Source organism: Mytilus californianus, unplaced genomic scaffold, assembly GCF_021869535.1.
Source record: "Mytilus californianus isolate M0D057914Y unplaced genomic scaffold, xbMytCali1.0.p SCAF_2, whole genome shotgun sequence".
NCBI lineage: Eukaryota > Metazoa > Mollusca > Bivalvia > Mytilida > Mytilidae > Mytilus > Mytilus californianus.
This window is the reverse complement of record NW_026262668.1, coordinates 52,925,050-52,950,645: the sequence shown is the minus strand read 5'-3', so window position 1 is coordinate 52,950,645 and position 25,596 is coordinate 52,925,050. Positions and strand designations below refer to the sequence as shown.

The 25,596-nt window shown below is 32.4% G+C and overlaps 1 protein-coding gene across 2 annotated transcripts in view; it reads right to left on the bottom strand.

The window, feature by feature from the left end:
• Positions 1-14,414, bottom strand: part of LOC127730004 (uncharacterized) — a 29,787-nt gene extending 15,373 nt beyond the window's left edge. The window contains exons 1-4 of one of the 2 annotated variants that reach the window (XM_052238012.1): positions 14,375-14,414; positions 5,247-5,710; positions 3,471-3,621; positions 1,158-1,381 (exon numbers count right to left, since the gene is read on the bottom strand). In XM_052238012.1, the coding sequence (XP_052093972.1) occupies positions 1,158-1,381; positions 3,471-3,621; positions 5,247-5,710; positions 14,375-14,379 (844 nt within the window). In that variant the 5' untranslated portion in view covers positions 14,380-14,414. The other variant, XM_052238013.1, reaches the window with a different exon arrangement.
• Positions 14,415-25,596: the final 11,182 nt, after the last annotated feature.

Sequence of the window (25,596 nt, the reverse complement as noted above, 5' to 3'; positions counted from 1 at the left end):
GTTTAAATACCTGGTCAAGATAGAGATGGCACTGTGGAAAACTTTCATTGGGTTCGCAATAATAGACAAACTAAAGGAGTTTGCTTCATCAAATATATATATATATATATATATATAGCATTCAGAAAATAAGTTTATACAGAATAGCAAACAAACCAACCACAAAATTCTTCAAACAATTAACAAAAGAAAAGAAGAAAAAAATACCAAAATGTCATTTATCATTAATACAATATCTATTAAAAATCTATAAAATTTATCTGTAATTATCTTCAAAATGTCTAATAATGAACAGTAAATTTCAAACTTTATTTATACTGTCCTACAGATCTTATCATCAACACTTAGGAAACAGAAAATTTTCAAATAAATCTGTCACTCCAATTATAATTGTGAGATAAGATATTTAAGAGATCCTTTGTTATCTATTAACAGGTGAAAATTATATAAAAACACTTAGTGTAATCAAACTTTATTTATATAATTAATAGTTCCCAATATTTTTTCTTTCATTTGTCACAAACTACCCCCAAACCCCCCCAAACCCCTATGCAACTTATCTATCAATGTCAACAATTTTATCTACAAAATGTAATGTAATGAAATATATCCTTTAATAAAAATAGATTATTATCTAATGAAAATGATATTTGCAAATCACAATTTCTGTTCAAAGGGAAATAACTCAAATTCATATGATAAAAATAAATTTTGCTATTGAAAGGTCCAAAAATCCAACAACGAGAACAGCTAAAATCGTGAAAATTGAACTTGACCTTCATATAGTCACAGGAATCAACATATCTAAATTTGAGAAGATTTCACTAAAAGAGTTTTCATGTTAATGAAAGGACACAGTTTGACAGCCGCCCGCACACCTGGCCGTCCGCCGTACATCCCCAAATCAATAACTGATTTTTCCTTCGAAAATCCAGTTAAAAATGTTTTGGTCATGGAATTATTTAAAGAATTTGAAGGCCAGACAGTTACCTATAGTTGCTAACCTTTTACTTCATTTGGCCTAAGGTCATTTGCTGGTGGAGAGTTGTCTCATTGGCAATCATACCACATCTTCTTATTTTTATATTAACCATGTTAATTGTGGAAATAATTTCACTTGCCAAGTACAATACAAAAGCCAACTATGCAACACTTACTCTTCTTTTCTAATTCTGTATCGTAAAAGCTACTTGTTTTATTTACAAATGTCAGAACTTCACAGTCATCATATAACTTCCAAATGTCCTCCATGATTTCTTTATCCCTATCACCACTTGGTCTTTCCGTCAGATTCACTGGGTTCTTTTTAAAAGTAGTATGTGTGCAGATTACTGCTAATCCTCTTACTTTACTTTCCTTTAGAATAGGTTCTTCAGACTTACTGCAATAAATATTTTCTTCGATGTAAACAATTCTTATAATTATTCTTTATTTTACTCTATTTTTTTTATTTGCTATCTTTTTTTATCATGTTTATAAATATAATTACTGTGACTTGACTGTAAGTGTTGGTCTCAACCTATTGCAACTTGTTCAAAATTCTGACTGTTCAACTGGTCAGAAATTTGAACAAACTGCTGTAGAAAACCACAGTCAAGTCGTGAAAGTGCAAGGTGATAAAATAAAGCATTCTTACAATCCTATAAGACTTTAATTCCACTTCAATGTTATGAAAAATCAGACTAACAGTTTGTATAGAAATTTTATTGTTATTGCCATGCTAAAGGTGATGGGTAGTAATTTTGAATTGCTATAAAAATGTCCAAACTAAGCTTTCATACATTTTTTCTTCTTCGAAAAGTCTTCTATATTCATAAGAATCAGACATCATTTGAATTAAAACATTTTATATTCAGTAAAATGTGTGTGAAATTACAATACGTTTTTAGTAAGTTTCCATGGGAGATAATCAATTTTTCTTTCGAAAAGTCTTCTATATTCAAAAGAATAATGTTTTAGGTAATCTCCCATGGAAACTTATTAACAACGTATTGTAATTTCACATATATTTTACTGAATGTAAGATGTTTTAATTCAAATGAGGTCTAATTCTTATGAATATAGAAGACTTTTTGAAAGAAAAATTGTATGAAAGCTTAGTTTGGACATTTTTACAGCAATTCAAAATTACTACCCATCACCTTTAGCATGACAATAACAATAAAATATCTATACAAACTGTTAGACTGATTTTTCATGATAACATTGATGTGGAATTAAAGTCTTATAGGATTGTAAGTATGCTTTATTTTATCACCTTGCACTTTCACGACTTGACTGTGGTTTTCTACAGCAGTTTGTTCAAATTTTTGAACAGTTTGGTTTTATAAAACAAATTTCAATTTGGTCAGAATTTTGAATAAATTGCAATTGGTGGAGAGCAACACTAACAGTCAAGTCACAGTAAATGCTATTTCTATGTAAGATGCACATGAGCCTATTTTCTTGTGACATATTATGTTCTGACTGCAAGTGAAACTTCTAAATACAAATTTAATTTCAATTATTTTTATATCTAAACTTGGCAGTATAGGAGAGGCAAAAGATACCAAAGGGATATCCAAACTCGTAAGTCGAAAACAATCTGACAACGCCACGGCAGCATCCTTCAATCTGCCACACTAAAATTGAGAATGGAAATGGGGAATGTGTCAAAGAGACAACAACCCGACCACAGAACAGACAACAGCAGAAGGTCACCAACAGGTCTTCAATGTAGTGAGAAATTCCCGCACCCGGAGGCGTCCTTCAGCTGGCCCCTAAACAAATATATATACTAGTTCAGTGATAATGAACGCCATACTAAACTCCAAATTGTACACAAGAAACTAAAATTAAAAATAATACAAGACTAACAAAGGCTAGAGGCTCCTGACTTGGGACAGGCGCAAAAATGCGGCGGGGTTAAACATGTTTATGAGATCTCAACCCTCCCCCTATACCTCTAGCCAATGTAGAAAAGTAAACGCATAACAATACGCACATTAAAATTCAGTTCAAGAGAAGTAAAAGTTTTACTAGTCTGCTACTTCCAAAGTAAAATGTATTTTATTTTGTAATAACAAGTAACATCTATACCTAAAATTTCTTTCTGAAATTAAATGCACCTTACATATTTACCTGTGGAAACTTAGGAATTAATCATAAAATTTAAGGGAACAAGTTGATATCAAAACTGAATGTGTCCATGAGACACATATCCCCCTGTCTATATAATGTAGACAGGACAAAATTGAAATTGGTAGTTTTACCATAATCTGTGACATAGCCTATTTACTGTAACTTGACCTTAACTGCTGTGAAGACTTGAAGAGAATCCTTAACTAGTCGATGTTGTTGTTTCTTAGTATTAGGGAGGAAACTTGAGATATACCTCGTACGTAGGGGTATATTCTGTGCATCTCACTTCCTCATGGTAAATTTTCTTGCTTGCTAGACAAAGTAAGATCAAATGCATCTTCTAAACTTACACATCTTCTTTATGCAATGTGTCTTCTAGAACTTCTTTCCTTAGATTATCTCTGTTGAGTATGAGCACATTTTCCACTTCAATTTTTGTCTCTGGATTTTTTGAACTTTTTTTAAACTGTTTCTGTTTACTACCATGACCACCGTCTAGTTCTACAAAAGTTCCAAAAGTTTACTTATTATTGTTCTCAAAATTCTTATCAATCACAAAAATCACCATGATCACAGTGCTTTCACAAAAACAAAAACAAAATCCCTTTCTTCTAGCTAACAACAAGTTTTGTACATGTTGTAGAGAACTAGAGACTCCAATGAGCAGATACATTTAATACTCACCTACAATGCTTACATGACACGGTTCAATCTGAGTTCAATTTGCCAAGGATATAAAATAAATGTCTTCAAGACACAAGTTTCAAAATTGGATATAAAATTTTGAGAACAGATCTACTAGTGATGATTAAGGTTAACATATACTTAAATCTAGGCCAAATATGGCCTTCAATTTTAAATTTATAATACAAATTTTAAATGGCAATAATTTGGTTCTTAAATGGGTCTATTTAAAAAGCCTTACTAATAGGTTAAACACAATTTTTCAATATAGTACATTGTACTTTGTAGGCTTCAAAGTCAGTACATTTTGGATATATATTGTCAAAAAACAATGATTTTGTCCATTTTTCTGACCAAAAAGTTGCCAATGAATTATGATGATATTGAATTCATAGATTAGACACAAAACTTTCTGGATCCGCGGTGGCGGCCAAAGTAAATTGTGTTAAGAATATTGAAAATTTAACCAGAACTGATGTTACATATGTTACAACACAAATAATGCATACTAATTCATTATTTTAAATGTGATGTGCCAAAAAGAAAGTATTTTGTCGTATTTTGGCCTGATTGAAAAAAAAAACATCAAAACATCAGGCCTAAGGGCCAATTTATTTTAACCCTTTGTGAACTTGCTCCTTTAATTTGTCCTAGTTATTTCACAGCACAGTGTTTCAGTACTGAAACCAGTGAACTATCAAAATTCAAACTGTGTTTGAATAATGTTTAAATCATTCTATTATTTATTTCCTTTATTAAACAATTATTATAAAATTCCTTAAAATTTTACCTACATTTATGTACATGTATTTGTATCAACCAAGTTTAATTGCAGTTTAAAAGCCATTCCAACTTGTAGAATATCTTTTTTCTAAACAGTGGCAGTCATGACTGGTGGCTATTAAGGCAACCTATTAAATTCTTATGGAGATCAAAAAGGTACCAACAATTATCAATCCCAATGTTTGGTAGCCATTGCCAATAGCACTTTACACAGTTAATAATTAGTCAGCATCAAATTTGGATATTTTATTCAAAGTTCAATTTTTATTTGTGTGAGTAACGCCTGATGTCATTCAGAGACATCAATCATCCCTTTGAACAGCTTTATATGGTTTTATTAATGAAAAAGTAACACTTTACTGGATTTTTCAGCTTTTTTATACATGTATATAAGTATTATTTTTTTTATCAAATGTTTGTACGAAAAGTTATTGAGCATATTGAGGGGGTAACTGTTGATCAATCTTTAGCATGTTTAGTTTTCTGTTTAGAGTTTTGTTAACTGTTCTTTGTGGCTTTTTGTTTGACCTCTTTTACCAAACTGATGTTTTTTATCTTCTCCTTTTTTGTTTGTTACAGACCTTCAAATTAGTGTGTACCATAAAATTACAATATACATTTGTAATGTAAATCAACATTCACAATTAATTAAAGATTACCATCGTCCTGTGTACTGTCATGTGTACTGTCCTGTGTTCTATCTGGTGTCTTGTCCTCTAAAATACTGTCCTGTGTACTATCCGGTGTCTTGTCCTCAACACTACTGTCCTGTGTACTATCCGGTGTCTTGTCCTCAACACTACTGTCCTGTGTACTATCCTGTGTCTTGTCCTGCATCTTGTCCTCTACACTGCTGTCCTGTGTACTATCCGGTGTTTTGTTCTCAACATTACCACAAGGACCTTTGTCTGTCTGAGCTTGGCAAATAACCATGTCTATCTCAAATCCACAATCTGTGCAAAACTTTTGTGAAAGTTTCTGTAGAGAATTACAACTTGGACAATTCTTAATCTTGCCCTCATGATCATCTATTTCAACCTTCTGACCACACTGTCCGCAAAATTTATTACTTGGGGCCACATCAGCACCACATTTTTTACATTTCATTTTTAAAAATGAAGACCTACAAAAGATATTCATAAATATAAATAAGATGCCGTATGAGTGCTAATGAGACAACTCTCCATCCATGTACCGGTAAATGCATCATGTACATTATGATTATCATGATTATCAATACTAAAACATGCAGTCATGCATTGGTATGCAATTTTGATGTACATGTACTAACAAAATAAAAGTTTATTACCTAAAAAGAAGGATGCAAAATTTGGACAACCGTTTTTTTTTTTGCTTTTAAAGTGCAAATTTGCCTAAGAATCAGGCAATAGTGAAATCACGACGAACAAAAACCAACTTAAGTTTACATTAATTGAAGTTTATATTGTATAATTTGTATAATGGCATGAATGGTTTGTTTCCTTTTCCTGTTCTGGTAATTCAAGATATAATCTGGTTGAAATGCACTAGAAATTACCAATTAAGGGGAGCTAACTCTGTAATTTGCTATCATTCTAACCCAAATATACCTAGAGATTTTTTGAATTACCAGACACACAGAAACGAAAGACCTACCATTTCTAACTCAGGATGAGGGTAACTTCGAAATAGGATGGTTAGGTCAGTGGGTTTTTTTATGGTCAAGTTTTGATTTTTTTCAAAATTGCCTAATTCTTACAAAGACTGGCACATAAAATGCATAAGGGATGAGAAGTTAAATGTAAGTGAAACTTATATATTCTTCTCAACAAATGATCAACCTCACAATAAAGAAAATCCTCAGACTTTTTCAAAACTCAGTGTCAATGACTGAGTAAACATTTAGTATGCATAAGGGATGAGAAGTTAAATGTAAGTGAAACTTATAAAGTCTTCTCAACAAATGATCAACCTCACAATAAAGAAAATCCTCAGACTTTTTCAAAACTCAGTGTCAATGACTGAGTAAACATTTAGTATGCATTTTTTTTCACAAAATTCCAGGCTGATTGGTTAAAAATTTATCACAGCATAATATGGGAGACATCTTATTAGGATACATTTTACACTGGTTTTATAAGCTGGTGAATATTTTTCACGCTTTAATTTGCACAACTTTATAAATTCAATTTAGACTTTAACAAAGAAATCACTGTCAAAATAATTGTATCGAGTCCATTCACTCCCATAACAGGTTCACACCCTACACCTTCCCACCACACAAATGTTAGCATCCTACTTTTATTCAAATACAGCTGGTTTACTTATTGGATGTTTTTTATATTTATATTTTCTTGAATAAAAATTCATGATTTTTTTAAATGAAATAATTCTTTTTTGGTAATTAGATGATAAATTATTAAATTCTAATTATTTATGATTACTGTTAATTGGTATTTACAAGGTTTATTTTGTATCATCATGATCATTGATATGAGTTTGAAAATCATAATTGTTGTTATATATAACTAGCTTTGGTGTGGTTACCCTAAACATTTTAGTGCTCTTTTTGATATGGAATAGTGAATGAGTGTGCAAGCTTAAAGTTTATTATTGCTGAAGGTTATGATTGCTTTAAGCTTTTTACCCATGGAAATAAATATGATAAATGCACTGCAGGAACTTATTGCTAAAATGCAACACCTTGAACACCTACATGTTATAAACGTGTGCTTTGTTGCCCGGTTATTGTGTTATTCGTTGTTGTTGTGGCAATGTCATTGTGAAAAGTTTGATAGCTATTTGGTATCTTACCCCTTCTTTAACAAGTCTTTAAAGTTAGATTAAATGAAGCTGGCCTTTGATCATCATGCCGATTATGGCAATTTTCATATACATTTAGTCAGAATAATTCACAAAACACTAAAGGAAACCTGTTGACATATTTAGAATGTCACTATATTTTAAAACAATAAAAAAAACCTGATTACCTTATTTTCATAGTCAATGTAGCCATGCATAAACTTTGTAAAACATGATTAAACTTAAGGCTTCCAAGAGCCTGTGTCGCTCACCTGTTTCTACTGTTGTTTTCGAAATCATGTAAAATAAGGTTAAAACCATAATTAATAGTATTTATGGTATTAGATACCCTAATTATGATTGAGGCCAAATTTGGTTTAATTTGGTCCAGTAGTTAAATTAAAAGCAGGTCATCCCATTGTAGTCTTACAATAGTTACTGAAGACCCCTTAACATTATTCAAATTAGTTTACAAGTTGTGACCATTTGAAATTGTTTTTTTTACAATTTTCCCTTAGACTTCTATAGTAAACCCCTGTGTTCTATTCTTAGCCATGGCAGCCATGTTGGTTGGATGACACTTTTTCAATCAAGATACCCTATTGAAAATTGTGGCTAAGTTGAATTTTATTTGGCCCAGTAGATAAAATGGAGAAGAATTTTGTAAATAACAAAAATTTACGAAAAATGGTTAAAAATTGACTATAAAGGGCAATAACTCCTTAAGGGGTCAATTGACAATTTTGGTTATATTGACTTATTTGTAGATCTTACTATGCTGAACATTATTGCTGTTTACAGTTTATCTCTATCTATAATAATATTCAAGATAATAACCAAAAACTGCAAAATTTCCATAAAAATACCGATTCAGGGGCAGCAACTCAACAACGGGTTGTCTTATTCATCTGAAAACTCAGGGTGGATATATCTCAACCTGATTAATATTTTAACTCGATGTCAGATTTGCTCTAAATGCTTTAAGCCAAAAACTGCATTTTACCCCTATGTTCTATTTTTAGCCATGTAGGCCATGTTGGTTGACAGGTGGGGTCATCGGACACATTTTTAAAACTAAATACCCTTTTGATGATTGTGGCCAAGTTTGGTTAAATTTGGCCCAGTAGTTTCAGAGGAGAAGATTTTTGTAAAGGTTAACGGACACTGACAACAATGACGACGGACACTGACAGACGCCAAGTGACGAGAAAAGCTCACTTGGCCGATTGGGCCAGGTGAGCTAAAAATCATAAAACACTCAACCTTTAAAATGGGTTTTAAAACTTTAAATATTGGAACAAAATTCTTAGAGCTGTGATTTTTGTTCTGGAACTATTTCACATTCGGTCAACAAATTTTACAGTGCTGGAACGTTTTTTCTGTGATATAAATTCCAGTGGAACATATTTCCTGTGAAATATGTTCAGGCAGAACAAATGTCACGCCGGTACAAATTTTTTGTTACACAAACATGTAGGGTGCAAATTGATCCCTTTTTTTAATAAAATGCTCCGCTGGGCGCAGCTTGATACGACGGCAGAGGTCGAACCCTGAACAGTTGGGGCAAGTATGGACACAACATTCAAGCTTGATACAGCACTGAATTTGGATTGTGATTAAATAATTGACACAGCATAGGTTTCTGACACAGAATGAATGTGGTCTTAGAACTTAAAAAATTTTAATTTACCTATTCAAACAATATCATTATTATTTGCTTTTATAGATAAATCAGAAATAACCAATTTAAAATGGAAAATTTTAAACAAAAAAAAATGAAAAAAAAATCCCCCTGCAAATTTTTCGAACCCCCTTATGATTCATCACCCCCAAACTCAATCCCAGCCTTCCCTTTGTGGTATGGTACCTTGCAGTACAATTTCAGAGAGATCCATACACTTGAACACAAGTTATTGTCTGGAAACTAGAAAAATTCGTAAGGGTTCCGCGGAACCTAGTGTCTCGCCTACTTCTGCTGTTTATCACAGGCTCAACAAAAATGAGGAAAAAAATTAATAAAAATATTCCTCTCTATACTATCTTTTGATTGTAAGTAGCTTCTGTTCAAGTTTGGTAAAAATCCAGGATAGTTTATGAATCTAATAAATGTTTTAAAAACTTAAACTGCAGACTGTATGTAATGTTAACTGGAAGAAAAACTAAGTCCATTTATAAGTAAAATACGGAAAAAATGGAAAAATATTTTAACAAAATTTCCTTTTAGATACTAGCTTTTAATCATAAACAAGCTTCTGTCCAAGTTTGGTACAAATCCAGGATAGTTTAAGAAAGTTGTTAAAATTTTAAAAACTTTAACCACAGAGTGAATGTAATGTTAACTGGCAGAAAAACTAAGTCCATTTATAAGTAAAATACGGAAAAAATGGAATTTTTTTTTTACAAAATTTACTTCTGGATACTATCTGATGATCACAAACAAGCTTCTGTCCAAGTTTGGTACAAATCCAGGATAGTTTAAGAAAGTTATTAAAATTTCAAAAACTTTAACCACAGAGTGAATGTAATGTTTCCTGGCAGAAAAACTAAGTCCATTTATAAGTAAAATACGGAAAAAATGGAATTTTTTTTTTACAAAATTTACTTTTGAATATTATCTTATGATCATAAACAAGCTTCTGTCCAAGTTTGGTAGAAATCCAGGATAGTTTAAGAAAGTTATTAAAATTTCAAAAACTTTAACCACAGAGTGAATATTTGTGGATGCCGCCGTCGACGACGACGACGACGCCGACGGAATGTAGGATCGCTATGTCTCGCTTTTTCGACAAAAGTCGAAGGCTCGACAAAAATGCGTTTTTTGGCCCCTTTTTGGCCCCTTATTCCTAAACATTTCGGGGAATTACCCCCAAACTCAAACCCAGCTTTCCCTTTGTGATATGGAACCTTGTAGTACAATTTCATAAAGATCCATACACTTACAAACAAGTTATTGTCCTGAAATTAGAAAAATGGTTATTTTTGGCCCCTTTTTTGCCCCTTATTCCTAAACGTTTTGGGCAACTAGCCCCAAAATCAATCCCAGCCTTCCCTTTGTGGTATTGTTTCTTGTAGTACAATTTCAGAAAGATCCATAGACTTACACACAAGTTATTGTCATGAAACTAGAAAAATGCTTGTTTTTTGCCCCTTTTGAGGCCCCTAATTCCTAAAATTTTGAGGCAATTACCCCCATAATCAATCCAAGTATTCCCTTTGTGATATGGAACCTTGCAGTACAATTTCAGAGAGATCCATTCACTTGAACACAAGTTATTGTCTGGAAACTAGAAAAATGCTTATTTTTGGCCCCTTTTTGGCCCCTTATTCCTAAACGTTTTGGGCAATTACCATCAAACTCAATTCCAGTTTTCCCTTTGTGATATGGAACCTTGTAGTACAATTTCAGAAAGATCCATACACTTACACACAAGTTATTGTCATGAAACTAGAAAAATGCTTGTTTTTTGCTCCTTTTTTGGCCCTTAATTCCTAAAATTTTGAGGCAATTACCCCCAAAATCAATCCAAGCATTCCCTTTGTGATATGGAACCTTGTGGTACAATGTCAGAGAGATCCATACACTAACACACAAGTTATGTCTGGAAGTTACAAAAATGCTTATTTTTGACCCCCATTTGGCCCCTAATTCCTTAACTGTTGGTACCATAACCCCCAAAATCAATCCCAACCTTCCTTTTGTGGTATTGAACCTTATGGTAAAATTTCATAGAGATCCATTCACTTAAACTAAAGTTAGAGTGCGAAAACCAATGTGTCTTCGGACGACGCCGGTCGATGACGACAACGATGACGCCAACGTCATACCAATATCATACGTATATAAAAAGGGATTTGGTGCGAATGTCAAAGGGGTGAATGTGAATGGGAGTGAACATGAATTTGGGCAAACTGACCTGGATTCAAAATAATTGTGGTCTAACCTTTTACACTTGCAGACATGATCTCTGAATATTATAATGTCTTCACTTTTCAACCCTTTTAGGCACAGGGACTCTTATGATAGATGTTTTTGGTTAGAAATACATGTATGTTCCAGTGGAATGGTATGTGTTCTAGATTGTGTATAAGGTGGATAAAATCTAGAACACATACATTTAAAAGTCCATTGGCACATATTTCATATAAAAACATCTATGATACTGTAACCGGAAAGCATGAACTTCACTACAAAATTGCTTGTCTCCACCGGGACTCAAACCTGGGACCACTGTGTTACAAGGCAGCGCGTATACTGACTGAGCTAAAGAAGTCCTCCTTAGCTCAACCACTTACAGCTGACTAAGTATCTACCACATGTTCTAAAGGAAGCAATCCCGCCACACTTCCCCCACATCAAGAGTCAGCATCATGATCATACCATTAGGAATCTCACAACACATACCCTAGCTAGAAATCCTCTCTAACTACCATGGGTTTTTTAGTTGGGCTCTAAATGTAACAGGAGAGCATGATTTTCATTACAAAATCGCATGTCTCCTCTGGAACTCAAACCAGGGACCTCTGTGTTACAAGGCAGCATGTATACTGACTGAGCTAAAGAAGTACTTCGTTAGCTTAACCGCTTACAGCTGACTAAGTATCTACCACAGAAGATATTGACCAAATAGAAGGAGTCCAAAGAAGGGTAAACGTACATGTAACAAAACAACTACCAGGTCTCAAAGACATGAGCTATCCAGAGAGACTTAAAAAACTAGGCTTACCTACACTATCATATAGGAGAATACATGGGGATATGATTGGAACCTTCAAAACTATCAATGGCTACGTACTATGATAAGGAAGCAAGCTTCTTTTTAAAAATGGCAGATGATTCACATGTAGAACCTGTAGCAGGACAACATGGACAAATAGCAAGCAAGTCAGCAATCAAAGATTTCAATCTAATATCCGCTTACACTCGTTCTCTGTAATAATTGCTAAAACCTGGAACAAACTACCAGATAAAATCACTAAAGCCCCATCCATAAATACCTTCAAAAACCTATTAGATAAATATTGGTCTGACGAAGAGCTCTATTACAATGACTATAGAGCAGAAATATCCAGAAGTCACGGAAAAAATAGTATTAGAAATAACTGAAATTATGAGTCTGGTGAAGAGGACCCTTAGGGATCCTGTACTGGAAATCAACTATAAGTAACTATAAGTAAGTAAGTAAGTTCTAAGGGAAGCAATCCCGTCACACTACTTAAACCCCGAAGTACACCGCTTTTTGATCAGTTTGGTTATGAAGAAAGTCACTGTATGGTTTCTCTCTATCTATGAATTTATGACCATTATATTTAACAACAAAAAGCTGATGACTTGCAGATTCCTAGCCTTGTTATACTTTTGTTACAAATACTTGAAATGTCATTAGGTAAGGAATGTATAATGACATTCAAAATATAAAACATGTAAAATGTTTTACAATTTTTAATGTTTCCATATCTTTAAATGTAACTTCATTTCAATTGATCATGTTGATTTGTAATCAAAATTCATGACAGGTTGTAATGCTGTGGTATAAGAAAATTCAGGAATAAGAAAGGAAATTTATAAACAGTTTTGGAAGATAATGGACAATTTAGGGGTAAGGTATACTGAGGAGTACTTGGACAGAAAGAAAAATATAGGTGGTGAATGGGTAGTTTATCACAGATGGGAAATTATGCCAAAATGTGTTTTGGATTTAGCTAGATCCAAATATCCTAATCCTAAAGACATTTCATACATTGGACATCAGTGGGAATGATGTGATAAAAACAAATCATTAAAACTTCTTTTCTCTAAATCTAAGGTCATTGTCTTTTTTCAGTTAACTATTATCAGATGTGAAACCACAACCTGAACTGTTCGGCAATTAAATCTGTCACAAGATGATAACATACTGAAGCTGTTACCAGATCATACAATTCAGTCCGGACTGCAGATTTTCGGGGTTTAACAGGTCAGGAATAACCACCAATTGGTGGACTATACCTCAATTGACGTATAATCCACCAATTGACATATATTGGTATAGACCAATTGACGTATAATGCAAGTTTTTTTGTAATAAAACGCTAGTCTGGGATAGGAGCATCATTTTGCAACTTGCAACCTATTTTATAACCATTATTGAATCCTCCTAAAGTTTCAGTTTTGTCAAAGCCTGCTGCATCTCTTGAGAATGCATGTGTAAAACAATTCTTTTGTTAAAACATCTGTACTATTGACCATGATTGACTTTTAATAATGAAAGTCAAGTATTAACAAAGAGCTCCATTCACCTGGTGAGTTGTACTCATAATCACATGACTGAAGACAGTATTGATGTCCATTGACCAGTGATTAGTGGAAAATTTACCAATCAAGAATTGACAAGATAACAATAGAAGAAACTGCAAATACAATTATTGATTAAATGCAATATGTTATGTCACTATACTTAACTAGGAATGTTTGACATGTTTTCATACCATAATATGGTTATAAGAAAACAATGCTCCATTTTAGTTGTATAGTTTGCTTTGAAATACAAAGAATTATACTTCAATTGGTCTATACCATTATATGTCAATTGGTGGATTATACGTCAACTGAGGTATAATCCACCAATTGGTGGTTATTCCTGACCTGTTTAACTAACCCTTGGAGTATGAGTCAGGTGAACTGGCGAAAGGTCCCGCAAACACGAAGAAGTTTCCGATTTTAAACACTGTTTGAAACAGGACCATATGAACAATCATTGGAACACCTCAATCTCACTCGTACATGTAATAGCAGACAACAAGATATCGTACATATAATTTTTTCCTCTAAATTTAATTTAAATACCTTGAGTTGAGACCTCAGGAAGTGTCAACTACTTAAAAGTGCTTAAATTTCTGTAATAATTCATACTAAGAATCTTTTGTCATCCTGTTTGTTGGGCAAATCAGAAATATGTGTCCAAAACAATGACGATAAAATCATAAATACAATTTTGGACTTCCAGGAAAACTTTAAATAACTACTTACATCATTGTGGAAAATAAAAACAGTGGGAAGGTCTAAAACTCGGAAGTGGGAAAACGCGGAAGTGTAAAATTGATATATTATAAGTAATTTCTCTGGAACTGCTTAAGATAAATTAACACTTGAAACGGATTTTGAAAGCTTATATAATATTATATAAGTTAATATTAAAAAAAAAAATTTTTTGATAATCATTATGACCAAAAAGTTGACCGGAATCCTTGTTAAGCGTGACTCTGGCATTCCAATTTCGAATCTTTAAACTTAAATTCACGAAAAAACATATAGCCCGGTCAAAATCTTAAAAACCATTTATATAGACAATTTAATAACAAATAATATGGTATAAAAATAATTAGCAATACATTAGAAGAAAAGGGCAAAATCTTGACCGGAAGCCTCTCTTGTATACAAATGAAGAAGTCAAAATTTCAACTTTGAACTAAAATTCACGAAAAAATATATAGCCCGGTCAAAATCAGGAACATGATTTTTAAAGACAATTTAATAGCAAATTAAATGGTATAAAATAAAATAGGATTACATTTAGTTAAAAGGCAAAATCTTGACCGGCAGCCTCTCGTGTGTACAAATGAAGAAGTCAAAATTTCAAATATGAACTTAAATTCACGAAAAAATAAATAACACGGTCAAAATCTTTAATAGGATATCTAAACACAGTTTATTAACAAATAATTCGGAAAAAAAATTAACTTGGTTAATCTATCTATGTACTTTGCAGAACCAGCTGTTCCCATTCATCATATTTTTTTTCAGCACAAGACCGGTGTTTCCAAATATCACACATTTTACGTCCCGTTTTTCCTTCACAAACTATCATATCTTCCCATTGTGTCTGGGTTTCCACAATCACAGTTGATTGGGATAGTGTGGACTTTAGTTTTCAGATTTTTGGGAGCTTTACCGAAATGATTTTTAGGAAAATGTGTAAAATTACCTTTTTCAAAACAATGTATTAAATGTTCTCTCATATATTTTTGATCGTACTTGATATATGAGTACCTCCTTTAAACCCAGATTGACAAAATTCAAGAGCATTTGCAATTGCAAAACGACCACAATCTATGCTGTTTTGTTGTTTTTTTGACCAAAGTAATTAAATTATTGTCAACAATAAACCGTGCCAAACTTTGTTGACTGCTATCATGATTAAAGGCCGGGTATTCTATGACAGGTTGTTGATTAATAACTACCTCCTTATTATCTAATTTTACCTGATTAGTGTTCTCATCAGAGTGTGTTTGTTTTACAATTTCCTGTGAGTTTAAATTGCCCATAGGATCAGCGTCAGATTCGACAGAATTAGATTGAAAAAGTGGCTTATCGTTTTTAGCTCACCGGGGCTCGAAGGGCCCCATGTGAGCTTTTGCCATCACTTGGCGTCCGTCGTCTGTCGTCGTCGTCTGTCGTCGTAAACTATTTAAAAAATCTTCTCCTCTGAAACTACTGGGCCAAATACCTTCAAACTTTAACTAAATGTTCCTTTGGGTATCAAGTTTATAAATTGTATCCGTAGTTTTGATCCATTGACAAACATGGCCGCCATGGCTAAAAATAGAACATAGGGGTCAAATGCAGTTTTTTGCTTATATCTCAAAAACTAAAGCTTTTAGAGCAAATCTGACATGGGTTAAAATTGTTCAATTGGTCAAGATCTATCAGCCCTGAAATTTTCAGACGAATCGAACAACTCATTGTTGGGTTGCTGCCACTAAATTGGTAGTTTTAAGGAAATTTTGCAGTTTTTTGTTATTATCTAGGAAAGTGTATATACAGCTACTATTTGAATATACATTTTAAAGCTCAACTATTTCATTTATTACTTGGGATTGTACATAATTTTTAGCTCATTTGGCTCATTGGGTCAAATGAGCTTTTCTCATCACATGGAGGTCGTCGTCGTCCGTTAACTTTTACAAAAATCTTCTCCTCTGAAACTACGGGGTCAAATTTAACCAAACTTTGCCACAATCATTATTGGGGTATCTAGTTTAAAAATTGTGTCCGATTACCCCGCCTGCCAACCAACATGACCGCCATGGCTAAAAATAGAACATAGGGGTAAAATGCAGTTTTTGGCTTATATCTCTGAAACTAAAGCATTTAAAGTAAATCTGACATGGGGTAAACATGTTCATCAGGTTTAGATCTATCTACCGCATCATTTTCAGACGAATCAGACAGTCCGTTGTTGGGTTGCTGTCCCATAAATAGTAATTTTAAGGAAATTTTGCAGTTTTTGGTTATAATCTTGAATATTATTATAGATAGATATAAACTGTAAACAGCAATAATGTTCAGCAAAGTAAGATCTACAAAAAAGTTTATATGACAAAAATTATCAATTGACCCCTTAAGGAGTTATTGCCCTTTAAGGACAATTTTACACAATTTGTTCATCAAGTTTGCTAACATTTAAAAATCTTCTCTGAAACTACTGGTCCAAATACCTTCAAACTTCATCTAAATGTTTCTTAGGATATCTATTTTATAAATTGTATCCGAAGTTTTAATCCATCGACAAACATGGCCGCCATGGCTAAAAATAGAAAATAGGGGTCAAATGCAGTTTTTGGCTTATATCTCCAAAACTAAAGCTTTTAGAGCAAATCTGACATGGATAAAATTGTTCAATTGGTCAAGATATATCAGCCCTGAAATTTTCAGACAAATTGAACTACCCATTGGACATTGGGTTGCTGCCACTAAATTGGTTGTTTTAAGGAAATTTTGCAGTTTTTTGTTATTATCTTGAATATTATTGAAGATAAAGATAAACCGTAAACAGCAAAAATGTTCAGCAAAGTAAGATCTACAAAAAAGTTTAATATGACCAAAATTGTCAATTGACCCCTTAAGGAGTTATTGCCCTTTAAGGACAATTTTACACAAGTTGTTTTATGTTTTTTAACTTTCAAAATCTTCTCAAATGAATCTAGTATAAATTTTGTATTTCATTTCCTTGTACGTCAAGAAACATAGACACTATGGCTAAAATGGAACATATGGGTAAAAAGCAAAAATAATCATTGATGTAAGATTTAAGCAAAAAAAATAACAGGTGAGCGATTCAGGCTCTTGAGAGCCTCTTGTTTAAGTATTCAATTACTTCTTCAGGACTTACAATTCTTTTCGGAAATATTACATCTGATGGTGAAATAAATGCTCTACTAAATTCTTTTTTCAAATGATTATTCCCTAAACCAGAACGTCCACGTAAAATTTCATAGTTCTGAAAATTTTGTATGTAATAAAAACCCAAAGCAAGCAAATCTACTGGTAGCTCTTTCCAATCATTTTCCCTTTTTAAAACGGCATTCATACTTTCCGAAAGATTGTTTGTTATTCCAGAATAAGGATCAAACATACCGGGTTGAGTCTTAGTATATTCTCAACCAGACTCTGGTAATGAATCAGAACATCAGCTGGGGTGTCATTCCACAGGTTATTGGCTCCAATATGAAGCACAACAATCCTGTAGTCGGGCACCATATGCCCTATTACACCCGGATCTGTTCTATGCGATACCCTGAAAAAGACACAACATCTACATTAGACAACTTTAAATACTGATCAAAATATTTAACTTGGGAATGACCTAGCTGCAATTAAAACACGTTTAGCCGTGACAATAACAAATTGAGCACTAAGAAATATATGAAAAGGCTGAAACAAAAATTATTTCAAAATAATTTAGGAAAAGCACTATATAGTTAAAAAAAAATGATAAGAGCACTGTGAAAATATATACAATATTATATACACAAAGTACAAAAATTTATTAAATATTATTATATCAAAATGTTGAGGTAGCACTAGTCTCAAAAACTTTTAATAATAAACTGTAGGTTTTTTTAGAGGACGGCTTTCCTAATGGAAATTGCGCCCTTTATGTTCCTGATTTTACTTTAGGAAAATCTACTTAATGTTTGTTTATTTTTTTGGTGTATTTTAAACTTTGGTTGTGAGTTTTATAATTACATATTCTGTCGCTTATTTGTGTTTATTTTTATTTTTATCAGATGTAACTTATTTATTTTTTAAATATGAATGAGACTAAAGTTTGATCAGTTGTCCCAGCCAGTGGTCCCGTGGGAATCGTGTATACGCACTACCCCAAGGAAGATACTAACCATGATAGTGTAGGTTAATTGCACCCTGGATCTAGTCATTGACATGTGCTCTGACTGGTGATCAGTCAGGCAGAAAACATGCCTCTGTCTATAACCCCCGAAATGCAAAATTGAATAATTTACAATTTAACATATAATGTTCTACATTTTCAATCTGATTGCAGTTTGTACAGAGATTTGAAGTAATTACTCCAATTTTATTAAGATGGTTATTAAGTCCAATATATCCTGTTCTTAGTTTAAAAAGTAATATTTCTTTTTCCCTTGTTAATTTTGGAATATTAATTTGAAAAGTAACTTTATCCATAATTTTGAATAATGCTCGATCTTTGTTTGTTTCCCAATCTTTTTGCCATGAATTTTTCAGAAAATTTTTACAGACAGTTTTAATGTCCTCTTTAAAGAGAGGTATAAAATCTATGCAGTTATCTAAATTTAGTGCTATTTTGGCTTGTAAATCTGCACTTTCGTTGCCCATTTTTCCGACATGACTTGGTATCCATTCAAATATAATTTCTGAGCCACCTTTTTTAAGAGATGTCAAAATTAAATGAATATCATATAAAATTTGATTCTTTACTTTAAAAATAGGGGCTCTGATGGCTTGAAGAGCCGACAAAGAATCTACAAAAATGACCGTTTTAATAGGTCTAAAATCTTCTAGCCATAACGTTGTCTGCTCTATGGTCGGGTTGTTGTCTCTTTGACATGATTCCCCATTTCCATTCTCAATTTTATCAAAAATATTGCCATTAATTCTGACATAAATATTGAAATATAATTTGGTAGTTTAAAACCTTTTTTAATTTTTAATGTTGGAACAACATATGCACAGCTTGTGTTACCGTGTGGGTCTTTGGATCATCTGTAAATATTTGCAAATGTTCTGTATATTCTGAATCAATTATTATATCAGCTTCACTTTTAATTAAATGTGGCAAATCCTTTTTACTTATTTTATCATGAAGTTGTGTTTTAACTAATGATTTTTCGACATGCCATGGAGGACATGGACATTCTGAATACCTATAAATAAATTCTGTAGAAAAATTATTTTGAGCTAAGAAATCTCTAGCTGTTATTGAAAAGGGTTTTTGTTTAACGTTTTTTGAGTAATAATCAAAAATGAAAGTATCATTGACCGCTGCTTTAGCAGGATGCGAGTTATCAAAGCTAGCCATATTTAAAAAAAAGCCTTTGCTATTAAACTTTGTCTTCTTATTTCTATATATATATATAAAGGTGGATCACCCATTTCAACTTGTAAAGCTTTCAAAGAAGCTGATCTCATTGAACCAGTGCATATACGTAATGCCTGAGTTTGAATTTTATCTAGACATTTTTTAGTAGTAAAAGAGGCTGAATTATAAATTTCACAGCCATAATCAAGTTTTGGTCTAATCAAAGATATATAAATAGCTCTAAGTGTTTGCATGGCTGGTTGCGCCCCATCTGGTTCCTGTAAGTAATCTCATACAGTTAATAACTTTTATACACTTTGTTTGTAAACTTTGAATATGCTTATGCCAAGTTAAGTTCCTGTCAAAAATCAATCCTAAAAATTTAATTTCTTTAACAATTTCTAATGTATGATTACCAAGTTTCAAAGATATATTTATATTTTTCCTTCTGGTAAATATCATAGCTACAGTTTTACTTGGAGAAATTTTAAAGCCCCACGTAGAGCACCATTTACAAATATTATCCAAGTCTAGTTGTATTTTTTTCTGTAAAAACTTAATACATGAACCTGACTTCCATATAGCACCGTCATCTGCAAATTGTGAAATCTCACAGTCTTGTAAACATGTTGATAAATCATTAACCATAATGTTAAATAAAGTGGGACTGATACAACTCCCTTGTGGGGTACCATTTTCAACAAAATAAGTTTCAGAAAAAGTATTATTTATTTTAACTTGAAGTGTTCTTGATGTTAGATAATTATTGACATAAGCTAATAAATTTCCTTTAATACCAAAATTAATCATTTTCTTTAATAGCCCGTGTTTCCATAGCATATCAAAAGCCTTCTGAAAATCTATAAAAACACCAACAGTAATATATTTCTTTGCAAAAGTTTTATGTATTTCATTATCAAGTCTAATACATTGTTGTAATGTTTTTTTATTTTTTCGAAATCCACTTTGGTTTGGATTATAAATATTGTTTTTTTCTAAGAACCATCTTAATCGGTTATTAACCATCTTTTCCACTAAGGCTTACTTGTTTCTCAACATAAACGGACTGCTGGTCGTGTGACCGGCGAAGAACAGTGCTAAGATCTGCTAATATTCCTTCGAATTAGCGAAATATATACATCTTTTTCATGTGCAAATTGCCATTTACAATGAATCATATATTAACAAAACGCTTCGACTTTTATAGTTATTATTCATTAATTCAACTTAGAGCCGGATCAACTTTGGACCGGAACGAATTGTGAATTACGTGTAGTTTTAGCCTGGCAATTTTGTCAAACCTCCTCGTCGCATTAGTACGTCTAGGTAGAACTAGGTTCTCAGGCTAGATAAATTTTGGACTGGAACAATCTGATGCCCAGTGCGAGTACTTGATTCTCCTTTGCCGGTGTGGCGGTTATGCCGGTTTAAAAACCGAAAACCGGCAATCTTCGGAGCCTCATCTACTTCTAGACGAAGGAACGGAATCGTCCGAGTTATGATGAATGCACCGCACACCACTGAACACTACCGAACACCGCCGAACACCCCAAAATGATCTTAATCTATGAAAACAAGTTGCTTTCTTTAAAAAAAGAAAAGCAATACGTGAACCTATCCCCGCTGACTAGTAACCAAAAGATTGTTGCTGAATTTTTGTTTGCTTTTGAGTTGAAATAATTGACTGTGAATAGAAGAAGATAATGATGATGTTAAACAACCTTTATTAAAAATATGTAATAGTGTGTAGATTCTTGCACAAGTCAAATGAAAGCAATGTTGGATAGTTGTGAATAAAAAAGTGTATATACAGCTACTATTTGAATATACATTTTAAAGCTCAACTATTTCATTTATTACTTGGGATTGTACATAATTTTTAGCTCATTTGGCTCATTGGGTCAAATGAGCTTTTCTCATCACTTAGAGGTCGTCGTCGTCCGTTAACTTTTACAAAAATCTTCTCCTCTGAAACTACGGGGTCAAAATTAACCAAACTTTGCCACAATCATTATTGGGGTATCTAGTTTAAAAATTGTGTCCGACTACCCCGCCTGCCAACCAACATAACCGCCATGGCTAAAAATAGAACATAGGGGTAAAATGCAGTTTTTGGCTTATATCTCTGAAACTAAAGAATTTAAAGTAAATCTGACATGGGGTAAACATGTTCATCAGGTTTAGATCTATCATTTTCAGACGAATCAGACAGCCCGTTGTTGGGTTGCTGTCCCATAAATTGTAATTTTAAGGAAATTTTGCAGTTTTTGGTTATAATCTTGAATATTATTATAGATAATGATAAACTGTAAACAGCAATAATGTTCAGCAAAGTAAGATCTACAAATAAGTCAACATGACCAAAATTTTCAATTGACCCCTTTAGGAATTATTGCCCTTTATAGTCAATTTTTAACCATTTTTCGTAAATTTTTGTAATCTTTTACAAAAATCTTCTCCCCTGAAACTACATAGAAAAATTCAACCAAACTTGGCCACAATCATCATTAGGGTGTCTAGTTTAAAAAATGTATCCGATGACCCCGCTTACCAACCAATATGGCCGACATGGCTTAAAATAGAACATAGGGGTAAAATGCAGTTTTTGGCTTATATCTTTGAAACTAAAGCATTTAGAGCAAATCTGATAATGAGTACATATGTTCATCAAGGTAAGATCTATCTGCCCTTAAATTTTCAGACGAATCAGACAACCTGTTGTAAGGTGCTGCCCCTGAATTGGTAATTTTAAGGAAATTTTGCAGTTTTTGGTTACATATGAACTGAGATAAATTGTAAACATCAATAATATTTAGCAAAGTAAGATCTATAAAATGAATCATATAAATCTATTTTGATTAAACTATAACAATCTTGGAATTTATTCAATAAAACAGTTAAAACCGAACATCATAGAGACGCTTGTACAATTCTAATTCTAAATTTCAAAAATGACTTAAGTTATATAGCTATTTACAACAGAGACTGCAAAGATATGTTTGAAATAAAAATAGTAATGTGTGATACATGTATGAATTGGTACAATTCTAAAATTTCACAGGTGACGACAGTTAAGATGTTACAACAACGATAGCGTGAAAATACATTTCCAATAAACAGCACTGACTGATCTACGCTGGTATAATATTTCAAATTTGACAACAGTAGAGTAGTAACAACAGAGGCTGCGTATTTAAACATCCAAAATAAATAGCAGTTTGATAATGATTAAAACAATAATAATTAATTTAAAAGCGTCTCTATGATGTTCGGTTTTAACTGTTTTATTGTATAAATTTCAAGATTGTTATAGTTTAATCAGAAAAGATTGATATGATTCATTTTACATCATAATCATACTGATGAAGGATATCTGTTATCCGAAATATTTATAGATAATTACATTTAATGTTTCCTTTTTTTGATATCGGTGTTGTTTTGTACACTTTTTAGGCGTTAATATATATAGGCTAAGCGATTGGTGCTGTAGTGTTTCAAAGGTGTGAGTTCGAATCCCGATGAGGGACAAAAATTTGTCAGCATAAAAATCTAATTTTAACACTGTTGTGTGTAATTTTCAGACTTATATAAATATTTGTATAAACTCTGTATCTCAATCACACTGAGATCCAGTGGGTATATATATTGTATGGTTGTCACTTGCTTAGACTTGTTTGTATGATATACTTATTTCTAGTGACTGTATAATGAATTGAATCATTATCCGATACAGTATATAATAATTGCTGAGTTAGCTTGCTGACAAATAAAAATACATTGTGTAAATAATAATGATATAACATCTTCACACGCTTAAAACACGTGTCTTGTGTCTATCTCTAGATTCGCCTTCCGTGACAAGGTAACACTACGACTATTGAAGTTATATTTTTATAAAGCGGATGTGGTCGTGTGGTCTAGAGCGCTGGACATGAGGCTAAGCGATTGGTGCTGTAGTGTCTCAAAGGTGTGAGTTCGAATCCCGATGAGGGACAAAAATTTGTCAGCATAAAAATCTAATTCTAACACTGTTGGGTGTAATTTTCAGACTTATATAAATATTTGTATTAACTCTGTATCTCAATCACACTGAGATCCAGTGGGTATATATATTCAGTATGGTTGTCACTTGCTTAGACTTGTTTGTGTGATATACTTATTTCTAGTGACTGTATAATGAATTGAATCATTATCCCATACGGTATGTAATAATGGCTGAGTTAGATTGCTGACAAATAAAAATACATTGTGTAAATAATAATGATATAACATCTTCACACGCTTAAAACACGTGTCTTCTGTCTATCTCTAGATTCGCCTTCCGTGACAAGGTAACACTACGACTATTGAAGTTATATTTTTATAAAGAGGATGTGGTCGTGTGGTCTAGAGCGCTGGACATGAGGCTAAGCGATTGGTGCTGTAGTGTCTCAAAGGTGTGAGTTCGAATCCCGATGAGGGACACAAATTTGTCAGCATAAAAATCTAATTCTAACACTGTTGGGTGTAATTTTCAGACTTATATATATATCTTATATATATATATATATATATATATATGTGGCTCAGTCAATATCTGCAGTATCTGAGAAACGGACTTATAATCACGTAACATATTAACCTGGTCACTGATCCATGGAGCGAGGTAGGTATCAGGTGAAACTTGTTTATCGAACATGTAGACCTTGCAAGGAACCCATATACCAAATATAGTTATCCTATTACTCATAATAAGGGAGGAAATTCAAATGACAATTTTTTTTTAAAGAAACAATTTTTTTCAAGCAGTCGTTGCACCATTAAAGCGAGGTCGAAGACAACGGACATATGACAGACGGAAACTTCGTAACATAAGACATCTGTATACAAAGTATGAAGCCTCCAGGTCTTCTTTCATCGAAATATAAATCTTAATACAAATAGTTTACGCCGCCGTCGTCGTATTGTAATCCATACAGTCGAGACAAAAAACAAACAAAACTATTTGAAAAGCATTATATTGTCAGTATTCATTCAAAACAAACAAAACGTCAACTATGAATTAATGGATTATAAAAAGTTATCTTGATACCACCACAGTCGAACATTTAAAAAAAAAATGATATTAGTTGGAATAGGAATATACATGCCAATGCAATGATATGTCTTATTTTCATCGTTTATTGATGAATAGCTAGTTATACTGTAATTTATACTATTTTTATCCAAGGAAATCATTGGTTTATCTTTGTTGCTTATCTTATTTTTAGAATTTGGAGAAAATATGTACACACAATTTATTCCAATGTTGTTTTATATGAGGCGCCGTTTTACTATTTATTCCTTATTTTCTGATATCAAAAAATATTTCTTGATATCAAAAAATTGAATTCCTGATATCAAAAAATAATTTTTTGATATCAGGAAATATTTCTCGATATCAAAAAATATTTCTTTATATCAGGAATTTAATTTTTGATATCAAAAATTGCCTTTTTTGATATCAAGAATTCGATTTCTAGATATCAGAAAATAATCATTATTTCTTGATATCAGAAATTCGATTTTTTGATATCAAGAAATCCATTTTCTGATATCAAAAAATAGATTTTCTGATATCAAATATTACTGACGATATTTTGATATCAAGAAATACATTTTCTGATATCCAAAAAAGATTTTTTAATATCAAAAATTCGAATTCCTGATATCAAAAAATGATTTTTTGATATCAGAAAATAAGAAAAATATCAACGATTGCTCCCTGTGTGTCAATAAAAGCATCAACGTTCACCAATGAGCCCTTACATTAAGTCTGGTGTTTCGGTCGTGTAATATATACGAAAGCATATATCAGAGTTCGGCTTCATCAGTCTTAATATCAGAAGTTTTGTTTTTTTTTTGTGTTTCA